The 15,753-nt window shown below is 45.9% G+C and overlaps 1 protein-coding gene across 1 annotated transcript in view; it reads left to right on the top strand.

Annotated features, from left to right (window-relative positions):
- The first annotated feature begins 1,732 nt into the window (after positions 1-1,732).
- Mylk (myosin light chain kinase) overlaps positions 1,733-15,753 on the top strand; it is a 180,579-nt gene continuing 166,558 nt past the window's right edge. Inside the window, 1 exon segment of the mRNA XM_032900154.1 lies at positions 1,733-1,897. Coding sequence (XP_032756045.1) covers positions 1,733-1,897 — 165 coding nt within the window.

Consider the following 15,753-nt stretch of genomic DNA (forward strand, 5'->3'; position numbering starts at 1 on the left):
CTTTGTAGCCCAGGCTGTCTGCCTCCCAAGGGCTGGGATTAAAAGTCTGTGCCACCACCATCTGGCCAAATCAGAGTTCTTAAAAGCTTCTTATCCACTTAATTTTAAGGAAATTTAGGAGGAAATCTATATGATTTGCTTTCTGCTTTGTAAAATGCCTACCTCTCTATGCCCACAGAGCAGCACCATCTTGCATAGCAGAATTGTGGGTATTTTCAGTTTTCTTCTTTAGCCCACGTAGCATGACCCCGCCCTCACTTCTGCCACTCACTTGTATCTGTCCAAGTACAGGCTTCTCATTTGCATAAAGATGAGTCCACTTCTCGGGGTGTTATCGTTAGGTTTGACAGGAGGCCTGGGGTTTCATGAGAAGTGTGTAGTCAACTATAAGGTACATTTTGGAACAGCTGGGAAAGGTTCTGTGTATCATCACCACAGAGAAGTGATAACTGTCCAAGGGGATGGATATGCTGCCTGTCCTGACTTAGAGCACATGACATCAGATACCAAGACATCACACTGTATCCCATAAACACCTGGAGTAACTATGTCAATCAAAAATAAAAAAGTAAAAACTATAAAAAACGCGATCAAGGACAAAGGTCTTCCAGACAGTTTGAAACAGGTGAGTGTTCAGTGAGTGACAATTTAAAATGTTATTTTTTTGGTGTGTGTGTGTGTGTGTGTGTGTGTGTGTGTGTGTGTGTGTGTGTGTACGTGTACCATGGTGTGCATGTGGAGGTCGGAGGACAGCTTAAAGGAGTCATTTCTTTCCTCCTACTCTGTGGGACCCAGGGATATAATTCAGGCCATGATGCTTGGAGGCAAGTGCCTTTTTATCACCGAGCTTTCTTACCAGCCCACCAAAAAAGAGATGAGTTATTAGTTTTGCACATCAGCATCTTCTAAATTTTCCCTTGAAACATACTTAAAGTTGATTACAAGCAACTCCAAAGAGTTAGATATTGATTACCTCAGTGGGCAACAGTTATTCCTTTTCATGGCAACCCTTTACTCCTGGCTAGTCTTGCCAGCCTGCAGACATATCCTGTCTAGTCCCATATCTGCCTTGGACAGGATCCCAGGCTCAAGGTGTTCTTGGCAGCGATGGCATCGTGGTTTTTTTCTTTTTATCTGTTGATAACGATTTAGCCTCTCTGGACCTTAGTTACAAAGGACGGAGTCAGCTTGAATAGCTTCTAGTGCCTCCTTCCTTTCCTTAACGCTTTGATCTTCCAGCCTTTGTACATCAGCATGTGGTCCCTGGATTGACCTACTCCCACCTTCTCACCTAGGCCCCATCACATTAACCCAGCCTCCTGCCTGTCTTGGAGTCCCAGTGCCATTGTTTGTAGCCTGTGCTCTCTTAAGGTTCAGGCAGAAGCAGCTGGGACTCCCCACCTCAAGGCTTCACGTAGAAGTCAGTTGATCACAGGCCTCAGAGGCCTATTGCGAAACCTCCAAGCCATCCAGTTTCCCTGGTCCCGACCAAGCCATGCTCTCTCAGAAGCCAGATGGATACTATGACGGCAGGCAGGGCTCTAGGACTGGCTCTTTCTTGTCTGGTACCTTATGTGGAGAAGCCACAGTGAGGCACTCCAGGTAGATACTGACACTACTGGGTCCCTGCTCCTCATAGCTCAAACCAAAGGGCTGGGCATGTGGTTTCCATGCGGAAGCTGGCACGCTGTATATTGTAAGACCTGACTTGCTCCTCTTCCTTTTGTAGACCATGGGGGACGTGAAACTGTTTGCCTCGTCGCACATGTCCAAAACCTCCCACAGTGTGGATCCCTCGAGGGTCAGCTCCCTGCCTCTCACCGAGGCCCCTGCTTTCATTCTGCCTCCTCGGAACCTCTGCGTCAAAGAAGGAGCCACCGCCAAGTTTGAAGGGAGGGTAAGAAGAGTGGTTGATTGGGAGGCAGGGGAGGCTGGGAGTGGGAAGTGTTCCTCACACCTTGTCCTCAGCAAGCTTGACATGGCCAAAAGTGTAGTCTCCCTTGGGACCTTCATATGAGTTGAATGTATACCATCTTGCTGTTTCTTGGTTTATGGTGAGCTTTGGTCTGTGTTGGTGGACTCAGTAATGGGGGGGACCATGCAAATTGATCATCTTAAGGTATTTTGCTGTTGGATATGTTCTGGATACATGGCCTGGTGTCAGGAGGAATAATCTGTGCTCCAGAATTTTCTCCTACGCTCTCCCTTGAAGGAACGTTTTATCAGCTGACCTCCTGATTCCACGCAGGGCAGTGGGATGACAGATAGGATCCTGACTTCACTTTGTCACCTTCTGCCAACAAATGTGGACCTCATGCCGGTCTAGGGCCTCCATTTCTTCTTCTGAAAGTACAGACAACATTTCACGCCTGCTTCTTGTCAAATGGGCAAATATCGGAACACAGAGGAAAATCTGTAAGACTGGCTGATGCTGTAACCCAGTGGGAAGCCTTTTAGTAAGCTGTTAGGGATTAGATCAACTTTACACAGAGGCGACATGGACATGAGGGAGGTTATAGGTAGTGTTGGAGATGGAGCACAGGGGCCCCCACCCACAGAAGTTTAGAGGCCTTGGTGTGAGCGCTCAATGAAGTATGAGGGATTCCTGTGTCCCTGTCTGTCCCTGGCTGTCGGTGTGAGCTCCTGGAAGCTGGTGAAGAAAGGGGTCCAGCAGATGTGTCTTGGGTGTTATTGGCCTCACCTGTGTGTAGGTGGCAGGTTTGGCCATGTTGACATTTGGAGAGCCGCACTGATTGTGTATGAGGCACTGACCTCTTCAGTTAGGATCCTTGCTAATGGGTCTCCTCCACCATCTGCATTCCCTTTACCTTGTCAAAAGCAGACCAAGGCTGCAATGTTCAGGATGTGTGTGTGGGCTCCCCAAGCATGAGGCTCTCTTCTGTTGCCCTAAATTTAAGCTACCCCTTCTTATTCCCACTCCAGGAAGAAACCCTGAGTGCTTCCACGGAGGAAGTACTGGTTCATGCCACAGCATTAGTGACCCTTGGAAACATCCTAGCACATGAAAGAAGCCAGGCAGGACAGGACAAAACCACATAATCCTACTTAAATCACATGGCCGGGATGGCATCTATGAGAACAGGAAGGAGATGAACAGCCCAGCAGGTAGCAGAGAGAGGGATGGACGTGGCAGCTGGGTGTCAGTTTCTTCTGGGATGGTGAAGATGCTCTGAAACTAGATAGTGGCCATGGCTGCGTGCCTCTGGGAGTGTTCTTATAAAACGCTGAACTGTACACATTATAAAATTTAACAGCCATTTTAGACATGCCTTAGTCAGCAGAACACCCCACCCTCTTACCACACTGCTGCTGAGAGACAGCTCCTGCCTTGGCGTGGCTTCCTCACAACATATTGAAGCTCCAGCTGCTGCCATGGCTGCCGTTGTCACAAAAGAGCCACATCTTCAGGCCGAGAGCCTTGGAACCTTCATGAAACACTCACCTCGTAGTTGGTGTGCCTACTTCCTCGTACCTTCCACCAAGCCGGGCTTTCATTATCTGAGAAAAACAGAACAAAACAAAAACTGCTGGCTGCATTGAGCTCACAAGAGGCTGGGAAGAACAGCTAATAAGTCATTAAAAGTGCTTCACGGTGTTACACAGCACGTCTCTGGCTGAGTTGAAAATCACACAATACAAGTTCAATCATCTTGAACAATTTGGTATCGTTTGCTACATTTACCAAGTTGTGTTAGCTTCTGTAACAAAATCACTCAACCTTTTAAAAGGTAGTTTATTTTGATGCATGGTTTCTAAGCCTTCAGCCATGCTTGCCTGGCCTGTTGCTTTTGGACCCGTGGAGGGGTAGCACATCACAGCAGGATATATGACCGACAAAGCTACTCACCCTTTGTGACCCAGAAATAAATAGGAGTCGGGGTCCCAACAGCCCCTTCAAAGGCCTATTCCCAATGACTTAATTCCCTTCCACTGAGGCTCCACACTCTAAAAGGGTCTACCACTCTAAAGTGGCCACCCCAAGAATAAGCTTTCATCATGTGGGCCTCTTGGGGACAAACCAAATTCAAATTATACCAGTGTTGGCTGCAGAATTCTTAAAACAGCATTGACTTGAGAGTATTTGATTTGACTTATGTTTACCAAGTAGTTGACTCTGCATGTTCCCTGCGGCTGTGTGTTCCTTAGAAATCAGCCCATGTGTCTGCCTTGCTGCTTGCTACCCTACCAGGATCATCCCAGAACACTGCCTTGGCAGGATGCCGGAATGTGTCTGGAAGGCTGTTAGAGGGGGATAGCCACATAGTGCCTGGCTTACTTGCAACAAAAGAAGCTGTGGCCGAAAGCACTCTATCAACACGTGTGCTACCGTGACCACAAACATGGAGACATTCACATCAGGGAAGGGCCACCTCTGATGACCCCAGGATGAGGAAGCTGGTGTGTTGATAACTGCAGGTAAAGCTGAGCTTGGGGCGTCCCGTCTTAGTAGCCCCACAGAAATAAAAAGTAAGGCGATGGTGTTGCAGTCCCATGACTTTAGGAGTTGCTCTTAGGAGAAACTTGAGTCCTGAATACAGGTTCTCACTGGCTTAGCCAGGGGTGCGAGTTGCCCCCAAGGCTGCCATTGGACCCTGCTTGCAGTACACTCCTCTCATTGGGCACATAGCCTGTTCCAGGTCACTTCTGTATCAGACTTGTGTTCCTCACAGCCACTGTAGGGCAGCAGCTTTGAGAACTGGGATCTCACAGGAGCTCAGTGGTGCCTTTTTGAGATTGTGCTTGGCAGTTCCTCTTGGCCTCTTTCTTACTGAAGCCCAAGAACGCCCACTGGCTTTCCCCTCTCTATTGAGAGTCACCATCCCAAACGAAGCCTCTAGCTTCTTCTAGAGAGGTCAGGAGCTGTGCCCTCATTGAAATTCAGTGGATGCCACAAATGTGAGCAAGTCATGAAGGCTATTCTCCCACCCCCTCCAGGGCCGTGATTAGCAGTTGGTTGAAACTTGGGCTTATCGCTTTTATTCGTGAAAACTAAAACCAACTGCCCACTCACTTCCATCCCCCTCCCATGCCTACTTTTAAGTAAAACCTAAATGAACCTCTGATCATACACTTCTTCCTGTCAGCCAGGACGTAGGTGACTCCAATTGTCTCCTTTGGTTCGAGCCTCTCTGGGGCCCTTCAGGCTTGAGCCTTTCTTCACATGGGGTTTGGTCTGTTGTATTTTTCTGTTTAAAGCACTTTTCCACTCCGTGACAGATACTTTAAGCAGCAAACACATAACTTGTACCCATTCTCTTAGCTGACTCTTACAATGCCGGAAATAACTCCAGAGGCTTCCTCTGCAGTTCAGGGTGGCCCAGTGACACCTCTGTGCTGAAGTCATTTAGGGAGCATTACTGAAAGCTGTCTTTTTCATGATTAAAAGTAAAAGAAGAAAGAAAACATCCTGGAAGCTCTCATTTTCTACCGTACTCTTGGGTTCCTCGTGAACATTCGAACTACTTGTTGGGCCAACTGAAGCAACTCTGCTCGATGGCCCATGTGGAGAACTGCCACATTGGTGGCCTGCTTCCCTTCCACAGGGTCCGGTGTGAAAAGATACTTTCCATTATCAACAAACATGCAGAACCACCATGAAGAGGGTTTCACTCAAGCCCCTGGGCTCACTGAGGTGGACCTCCTATAAAGTACTGCCTTGACTGTCTCAAGCCAGGTACTGTTCCAGCCGTGGAGAGGCAGAGAGCGTGAGACAGCCTACCTTGAAGGGGAAAATAATGGCCTTCATTTGCGATTAGCCAGTAGCAGTATCTTTTCCTCAAAGTCTCTTCCCAGTTTCCATCCATCAGGGAAGTAGACCCTGTATTCAAAGACGTGAGAGACTGCCTGGCCTTCACTGGTCCCCAGGGGTCCTAGTGTGGTTCACAACGGCAGCTGGGACTGTGTGTAACTAGACGGTCGCAGAAAGTCTATCTACAGATTTGCTACCGGGGCTGAGGACGCTGTGGGAAGAAGGGAAAAGGCGTTTCCATGGCCGATGGGGGTCACACATGTACTCCTAGTGTTGTTACCCTCACCTGGGTGACACCCAGAAGTGCTGTGGCAGAGCTTTGGCTCCTGGGCCTCGTGCTTCTTGCATCATTTGAGACTGGCCTTGCCGCCACAGGTCCAGTCTAATCTCTTGAACTCAATGGCTGTTTCCTGTTGGTCTTCGAGCCTTGGAAGTGGCCCAGTGTCTGCTGCATGATTGTGTGCTCAGTACATTTTTGCTTCATTGAGGGCACCAGGGTGGGCCTGTGCCTGAGCTTCCAGCCATTTTCAGTCACAGTGGCCCTGAGCTCTTTCTCAGTTCAACTCCCACACTCCTTCCCATCAGTGTCATGGGGCTCTTGCTCTCCCCCAGGCTATTCCTGGATCAAAACACACTTCCTTGTCCTCTCCATTTTATTGACTTAGATTCTACTTCCTTTAGACCGCTCTCCTGAAGTATTACTCTTAGGTATCTTATTACAGTACTTAAGAGCCATGTTTGTAGGATGCGGACTGTTACTGAAACTCATAGAAGACCAGTCATGAATAATAACTATAGGAAAGACTTGACCACTCTAGTCTTGAAAATGTGTCATTCGGTAATCTGTGCCTGCGTTGAAGAAAATTATTTCATTGCTAAACTGTTATTAATGGCACTTGATGCCAGACCTGCAAACCTGAGGTCGGTCCCCAGGCAACACGTGATGAAAGGAGAGGACCTGGGCCACACATCCCTGAGGCCCCCACAAATGAAACAAATGCATGTAATGAGAATTCAAAGGAGATTTTTAAGTTCTTTGCCTTGACGTTTTGCTCCTGCTTTTCAAAGGTAGCAACCATCAGCAGTTTGGGTAGATATTCAGAAATGTTCTATGCGAATATGACATCCATCCGAATATCCTCTGGTGGATACCGGGTGTGTATGCTGATCTGCACCTGCTGTCCTGCCTTAGTTCTGTTTCTCATTCGTTTTGCACAGTGGTAGACCGACCGGTGCAACTCATGGATGTGCGTGAACTTTCTCGCCCTAGATTGCGTCTGAATTTCCCTAATGCTAAAGCATCAGTTTACTACACTCTACCCATTTACATACATGTCGTTGTTTACTGTCTTTTGCTTCTTTAATGAGAGTGAGTTCTTTGAGGTCTAGATTTGCACTGTTGACTAGGACCACCACTAGTCACACGTGGGTATCTAGTTTACAATAATGTTGCTTAAATAAACGTTCATTTAATTTAATTGAAATTTTATTTCCCTGGCCATACTAGGGAAATACACATGCAAGCCCATACACATACTCTAAGGGCTCAGTGGTTGTGTGAGACTAATAGCTACCGTGTCAAACAGCACAGATTACTAAGTAGTTCTGCCATCACAGAAATCCTATTGGACATGCGTGATCTAGAGCGTTCTTATTAATTCAGCTCTTAGGCATTGGTGATTTGCACCTAAAAGATGTGTTTTTAAAAAAAAAATACCTGTTCTTTGCTGGGGTGATAGCTCAGCAGTTCAGAGCATTTGCAACTTTTACAGAGGACTAGAATTTGATTCCCACTGTCCACGTGGCTGCTCATGAACTGCTTGTAACTCCAGTGGCAGGGGATTCAAATCCTTCTGACCTTTGCTGACATGTTCATGGTGCACCTACACACACCCAGGCACATACACATATCCAGAAACTAAATAAGGCTTTTTAAGATAGCTGTTCTACTCACAATAAAAACGAGACACTGGCTTCTTGAGGCTTTAAGTCATAAAATGTGTGCAGAGGTTAATGTCACCTCTTGAGGAAGAGAACATTCTCCTCTAATCTTCTGTCTGTAGTAAGGAATGCTAGCCTGGATTCAGCCAGCAGGAATCTCTTCCTTAGATCCATGCAGATATCTGCTCCGGGTGGCTAGAAGACATTGCTACAATGCCAGAGTCCCCACACCAATAGATTGGGGGCAGTAGAGTAGATATTGCAGGTGGTGACCACACTAACATTGACCGAACAGGCTTTGAAATTCCTTCCCATCTACATATGCTGTGGAAATTAACTTACGCAGGTTCAAATGAGGGTGATTTCAGAGCGGCACTGGGTACAGAAGAAAGGGGTGTTCATGGTTATGAGATCCCCTTAGAGTTCCCCAAAAGGATCCATCAGTGTTCCTATTAGAGCAGATATAGGATAAAGACTCCATAGAAGACAGGGCTTCATATGTGAGGCTAAGGATCTGGTGACTGAAGAAGGAAGGGTGCTTTTCTAGCATTGTCCTGGAGAACATTAGAAGCTCTTCATATAGCTCTTAGCCAGTGTCTCAGGGGGATCCATTTTCTTTGTCACAGTGGGAAGAGTTGGATGTTCAGTCTGCGTGTCGCATGGCCAGAGTCGCTTAAATGAAGTCCATCAGGATGGCCCCACATGCAGCTTGTAGCCATCCCCTAGTTCAAGAGGATGGGGTTGTGTTCAGTTTCGGGAGTTTGCTTACAGATACCTACATTGGGAAACTCGTTCTTTAGCCATTGGCCACGAATTAGCTAGCGATGGTCACAAGCTATTTGAAGAAAATGTACAGGATGTTATCACCCCCCATAGACACAGCTCAGAAGTGTTAGTTATGGTTACGGAAAGTAAATCGTGAGAGCTTTGGCAAGCCAAAAGTAAAGTAACAGTGCATGGTAGCCTTAGGCGGGAGAAGAAAGGCTAAGCACAGGGACACAGTGGGCAGCATGTGAGGCAACGTTCTCCAGCATGGATCAGATAACGGATGTATAGCCACGTGACTCTAAAACAGAGTGGCAGGTGGGTGACACACCACACACCTGTAACTTCAGCACTAGGATGGCCATAGTCCACAAACAAACAAATAAGTAACCAGCAAACCCATAATGATACCGGAATAATACAGGTAAATACCCCCAAGCCAGATTTGGTAACTTTTGTTAGTGATATTCCTAGAAAATTTGAGGTACAATCACAAGTAACTAGCTTATATCTGAGGGGGGTCTTTTCTTTTTCTTTCTTTGTAAAAATGTATTTGTGTGTGTATGATCTCTCTCTCTCTCTCTCTCTCGTGTGTGTGTGTATGTGCATGTGTGTGTGTGTGTGTGTGTGTGTGTGTGTGTGTGTACATGCATGTGTGCATGCCTGAGGAAGCCAGAAGAAGGTGTTGGAGATCCTGGAGCTGGGGTCATGGATGGTTGTGAGCTGCCCAGTGAGGGTGCTGAGAACTGAGGAGGCTTTTCTTACCAAATAGGATCTGGCAACATTTCCACACGGCACACCAGCCAGCAGGTGCTCTTGGCTCTAAGTGTGCCTTTACCGTGTGGCTCTCACCTCTACAATTTGTAGCTTTCTCCAGACATCAAGGCCAGTGCCTGTTACCAACTGTGACTCTGCCATTCCCCTCCTCATGTCTAAATCCATTGTAGGGCAGCAGAAGATGGGCAGGAACAGTCCTAACATGGTTCTTCTCCATGCCCACCTCTTTGTGACTGGCTTTTCGCCTAGGCTCTGTAGGTATTTGAGTTCATGGCCATGCCATACATGTCCAATAAGAGATCAAAAAACCCAGACAGGACTGGCAAGGATGGGGCAGCGTAAGTCAGAGAAATTCTTTGCTTTTCATAGTGGAAATATTCCAAGTGTTATTTGAATTTTTTCATAGCAAGTGGGCACATGGAAGAAGAGATAGGATGGTGGGTCCCCAGAGGCTGGCGAGACTCAGGAGGGTGGGAGGGATGAGGCAGGGTTAACTGGTGAGTCCTAAAGTACAGCTAATGGGCTCGTGAGGTTTTAGGGTACCATTTCATAGTAGATTGGCTGTAAACATTAGTAGTATACTGTGGACTCCACAATACTAAAAGGAATTAAAAGAATATCTCCATAAGGAAATGATCCATGGAGAGATGGCTCAGTGGTGAAGAGCATGAGCTGTTCTTCCAGAGGTCCCAAGTTCAATTCCCAGCAACAAGATAGTGGCTCACAACCATGTGTAATGGGATCTGATGCCTTCTTCTGGCATGCAGGTGTACATGTAGATAGAGCGCTCGTATACATAAAATAAATATATAAATCTTTAAAATGATCCATATCTCTTAAACAGATATGTTCAACCTATGTAAACAAAAGTCGATATATGCATGTATTGAAAGATTATATGGCGCCCCATTAATGCATATAAATTTTATAAATTGATGCATTTGTTATGGTACATTTATAAGGAAACAGCAAGTGCCTTAGTTTCTTTCCCTGTTGCCATCATAAAACGCTCTCATAAAAGCAAATTAAGAGAGAGAGGGTTGATCCTGGCTCTCAGTACAAGTATTCAGGCCAGCATGGCCAGGAAGTCAAGGCAGCGGGAAGTCAAAGCAGCCGGTCCCAAACCATCTTGATTGTTATGTGCACGACCAGGAAGCAGAAGGCAGTGAATGCATGGTACTGCTCCTGTCCGTTTCCTCATAAATATAATTCATAACCCAGCCAAGAGTGCCGCCTGCACACACAAGGGGCCGATCGTTCACCTCGGTGAACACAGTCAAGATAACTCCCTATAGCTGCTCCCGAAGCCTGACTCTCATGTGATTTTAGATTCCATTAGCCAGTGACAACAGTAGCCATCACACCCAGAGAATATTAATGTTTACTATGAAGTTCGTGATAGAAGAACAGAAATACTTCTACAGGCTGAGCTTGGGAAGTGACACTTTCGGGGGAAAAGATTAAGAGGGGGAAACATCCTTCTGTCAATGTGTACCCTCGGGATTTACCTTTTACTTTTCATATGTTCTTATCGCCGAAGTTTCTGTTCACAGTAGATAGAAATTATGCCCGTAAATTTTTAAAGCATAATAAAATGCTTGTAAAAATATTTGTACCAGCAGCCTGAGTTCAGTGTCCAGATCCTGTCAGATAAAGGATCAAAGACAAATCCACGGTTTACGCTGAAGATATCACAGACGGCATTTGGACACGGAAGAACATGTAACAAAATGCACAACCCTGCTGGCAGCTAGACAGAGATTTCAATACCTTTCAAGTGCCGTCTACCTGAAAAGCTAGCAAAATAAAGCTCTCAAAAGCTCAGTGCGGAACAGCGAGGAGGCGAGATGTTTCCTTTGCTGGAAGCATTGAGGATTACCTCAGCCTCCGGGGACTCAGACTGGAAGAATGTTATAGGAGCAATAAAACCATTGATCCATTTTGCCAAGAATTCTGTTTTGACACTGTAACTTAACTCTTAGCAGAGAACCGGGGGGGGGGGGGGTGGAGAAATAGCCAGAATGGAGATGCTCAGAACGCTATTTATAATAGCAAAAGTGGAACCAGCCTGTACCCAGAGAGATCGTTAAACCGACTTATTGTCAATACAGCAGCTGTTATGTAATACATCACCTGCCGGGCCTCTGGGGGGGAGCTACACCCGTAAATGGAAATGTGTGAGAATAGCAAAAAGGTGGAAGGAAAGGAAAATCCGGGGTGTGGTTGCATAGACCAACTGCAATCTCACCAAAGGGCCACTTAGTAGAGGCTTTGGAGCCTTGAAAGTAGGATTTGCTGCTGTCGTTGGGTTCTCTCTAAATGGTTTGTTTTTAAAATTGCTCAGGGACAGCTTACCTATCAGAGAAAATAGGCACAATTAAAACATGCTAGGGAGGCCCGTAGGAACCTATTATTTTAACTATTTCCAATTAGCTTGTCCCTTTCAGCAGAATAAGCAGCCAGAGATGGAGAGTGGACTTACAGTTACTGTACTGCAGGCGGCCACAGGGTCAGAGTCTGGAGGTCTGTGCTAGCCAGTGGTCCTCTACTAGTGCTCAGTTCACTTGACTCAGTTTGTTTTTTAAAAAAAAAAAAAAACTCCACGTCGAGATGCCTGAGCATGTGTAACATTCTTCCGACTTCAGAGTTAACCACCAAGATACTATGTTGGTCAAAAGCAAAAGCAAAACATGTGAGTTGAGTTTCCAGAGGGAGAAAAAACAAACATGGCTGCCACCCCTCCATGTTTAATTTTGGTAATAACAGGACTGTTCTCCTCTGTGAGGACTTTTCCAGCTCTGTCGTCCCAGTGCATTCTCTTTCTTTGTCATGTCTGAGGCAATTTAGAATGCAATTATGTTATCACCATTCTGTACTACAGGAAACAGGCCTGTCTAGGGCTCTGCCTGCCATGGAACTGTCTTATTTTGGAGAATTGATTACTCCTCCTAGATCTCAGATTCCTTTTTAACAGTCATAGTTCACCTGACCCTAAGGCCCTGGAAGAATTGAAATTCTATGGCATATTTTATAGTGTGTGATATTTCACCTGTCTGACTTTTACATCATCATTGTCATTCAGATTTGAGCTCCCTATATAGCTCGAGCTGGTCTAGAACTTTCTACGTAGTCCAGACTTATATAGTCCAGACTGGCCTCGAAGTCCCCATCCTCCTGCCTCAGCCTCCTGAGTGCTGGATTTACGGGTATGTGTCTTTCCATGTCTCCTTTTTAGGGCAAGGAATGCAGCTTAGAGGTGGAGAGGGGTAGGGTGCTCTCTTGGCACTCACAAAGCCCTGGGTTGACTTTCAGCATCATAAACAAGCACGCTTGCCTAGCTTTTGAAAATCTGCTCCTTTTAGCTCCTGGCTGTTGCCCAGTAGAGAGAAATTATTGTTGTGTAGGCCATAGGCTTTCTAAATGTTAGTCCCTGCTGCATTAATGCCCTGCACTTATTGTAGGTAGATTTTGAGTGTTTGGGTCTGATTCACGCAACTCATGTTTACTGAGCGTTTTCTCATGAGCTGGACAGTTTAGAACGGGAAATATCTGAGAAGCGCAGGACAGCCATTTGTGCTTATGGCTGTGTTCGTACTCTTCATACTACCTTGGGAACTGGGCCAGATAACCTTGACAATTGTGTCCCTTTAGCATTCTATTTTATTATTGGTCTGTTTGCATCTTGGTATCAGTTTCCTTTATAGCTTATTCTGACCAGGTCTCATTTCTAATAATATACCAGACATCTGTGTGGCATTTTATCCTATATGAAATCCTTCCAACCTGAGAATAGTGCGTGCTAGCTATCTCTCTCCCATTCCCAGAACTCCAGGGAGAAGTAAGCAGAATTAAACCAGGTGAGACATACAGGGAGAGAGAAGGGCTCTAAGAGCCCAGTGCCTTGCAGAAGGGCTCAAAGGAAAGTGAGATGAGTTGTCAGTTTCTAGTAGCTAAATCCACCCAGCTGGGAGTGGTGGTGCTGAAGAATTAGTGGCTTGTGTCCCAAATGATAGCTGCTCAGCCCTTCTGGGCTTATCCCATGTGAAGCTCTGCTTAGCACACAGCTTAGAATGCTTCCCTTCAAAACATTTTTGTGATCAGCCTCCTTACCAGCTTTCTCGAGGAAGCAGGATCAGGTCCCTGAGAGACAGCCTATGGAGTCAACCCTTCCTAAAGGCATTTGGCTGAAGGCTTAAAGCTCAGCTTACACTCTTAGATATTAAGAATATTAATATGATGCTTAAATTTTTACTTTATTTTGTATATGAGTGATTTGTTCACATAAGTATGCTCACTTCATGGTGCTGGTTGCTCAGACGTCTGAAGATGATGTCTGATACCTTAGAACCGTAGTTACAGATGATTGCAAGCTGCCCTGTGCATTTTAAAACTCAGGTTCTCAACAAGTGCTTTCAATCTGACCCATCTCATGATATAAGGTTTTATTATATGGACCCTCTGATGCCGCTTTCCCTTCTCTGTTAGAAAAGGGTCATTTAATTGGCAGCTGCCAGACCTTTGCACTGTGCCCGGTTACCTAGAGAAGTGAACTGTCAGTCAACTACTCCTCTCTTTAGCAACTGTCTGAGCTGGTCACAGTAACCTGCCTGCTTTGGGCACTTCATGGACGCCTTGAGGAAACATTACTCCAGCTATGAAGAACACTGCAACCATGGCTGCTCTCAAAGCCACATTTTCTGCTTCAGTCTTGTTTTAGTTATGATTGCTCCAAACAGCTTGCCCCAGCTCTAAGGGATATCACATGGGTGGTGGCAAGCCTCTGCTCTAGATGACCTTACCTATCTCGAAGCTATTCTTACACAGGAGAGAACGCCTTCAAGTGTCTACACAAAGACTTCGAATGGTGCTTATGCAATGCTTATTGTTAGTGTGGATTTGAGGCTTGTGTTTGGTAGCTCTAGAAACCAAAAGCAAACAAGACTACGACTGGTGGAACTAGAAACCCTACCAGAACCCCAACCCCCTTTCTAGACCAAATAAGTAGAACTGTAATCATGCTTTCACCTTTTTGAGGTCAGGCTAAGAAATGCTTTCATGTGCACAACTCTTTCTCCCATTGTTACAACAGTAAGCCCTCAGTGGCTCTCCCAGTGGCCTTTTCTCTACTTTAGGCTACCACAGGTAGAGTGGGATGAGCTGGCTACACAGAGAACAGATAACAACACCTGTCATGGTAACAGCAGAAAGGTTGCTGAAGAGTTTAAGAGAGCAGTCAGGAGAAACTGAGCTCCGAGCTGATAGGGACTGGGGAAATACTAAAGAGAGTAAGAGTTAGTAGAAAGCTGAGATTTTGGGGGTAAAGGACTATGAAGGATCAAAGTGGGAGACTTTGGAGAGCTAAGACTACAAGTTCTGATCATCATAAGGGTTCCAAGAGAGTTCCCCAATATTCAGAGCTATGGAACCCCCTCACCTGCAGCTCAGGAGCTGTGACACTCGCTGCTAGGCTTCCTGTATTCAAAGCCGGAGCGATAATCTTCTGACCTGAGTACCCACAATCACTGTGTAATTCGGAGGAATAGGCTTTTAGCAGGCAGAGCCTGAGCTGTCCTTGGGGTGATAAGCCAGCCTCAAAGCATTCGGGCTTCCTTTGCCAAGACTAAAAGGTAATACAAACTCTCAAATTCTCACCTGAGGAAAAGAGTCCCCAACCACTGCTAACAGCTGGACTGGCCCTCTTCCTATTTATCCTGTTACCTGGGTCCATTCCATAACCCACACTCCCTGGTCAGGTCTTGGGCTTTACCTCTTAGGCTTCCTTTAGTCGTTCTAATTGCATTCTGCCTTTCAAGTCTGTCAGAGTGCTGCCTGGCCTCTTCTAAATCCTGCCTCTTGCACTTGTCCTGTTCTTCTTGTCCACGTAGCTGTAGATTGTTCTGGGGTTTTCTTGTGTAGTACACTTTTGGCTTCAAGTTCTGCTCATTTGGGAACTTGTCACTAGAATGCGACAGTCTTATTAAGCAAGTCTTTATTTAATGTTGGGTTCTCCACAGCCCCTTAGATGGATTCCTATGCATTGCTATGACCAAAATATCTGGGAGAACAACGTAAGAGAAGAGAGGATTTTGTTGTTGTTGTTGTTGTTGTTTGGTTTTTTTTTATTTTGTTTTGATTTTTGAGTCTCAGTCCATGAGGCAGGGCAGAGTGACTCATGACTCAGTCCCATGGCAGTTGGAGCGTGACCCAGCTGTTCACATGGTGCTGACCAGAAAAAATGCCAGGTCAGAACCAGAGATACTTAGAATCTTCAAAGGCCTGACCCCAAAGATCTACTTTTACCAGCTGTGTCCCACCTCTAAAGGCTCCCCACCCTTCAAAATAGCCTCACGAGAACTTTGAAATTTAAACCATTCTTCCCCTGACCCCAAAGGCCCATGGCCATCTGAGATGATTAGATTTAATTAACAACATTATACAATCTATAATCCCCTAAGAGAGCCTCAGTTAGGGACTATCTACATTGGTTTGGCTATGCTCAT

Source organism: Rattus rattus, chromosome 4, assembly GCF_011064425.1.
Source record: "Rattus rattus isolate New Zealand chromosome 4, Rrattus_CSIRO_v1, whole genome shotgun sequence".
NCBI classification, from domain to species: Eukaryota; Metazoa; Chordata; class Mammalia; order Rodentia; family Muridae; genus Rattus; species Rattus rattus.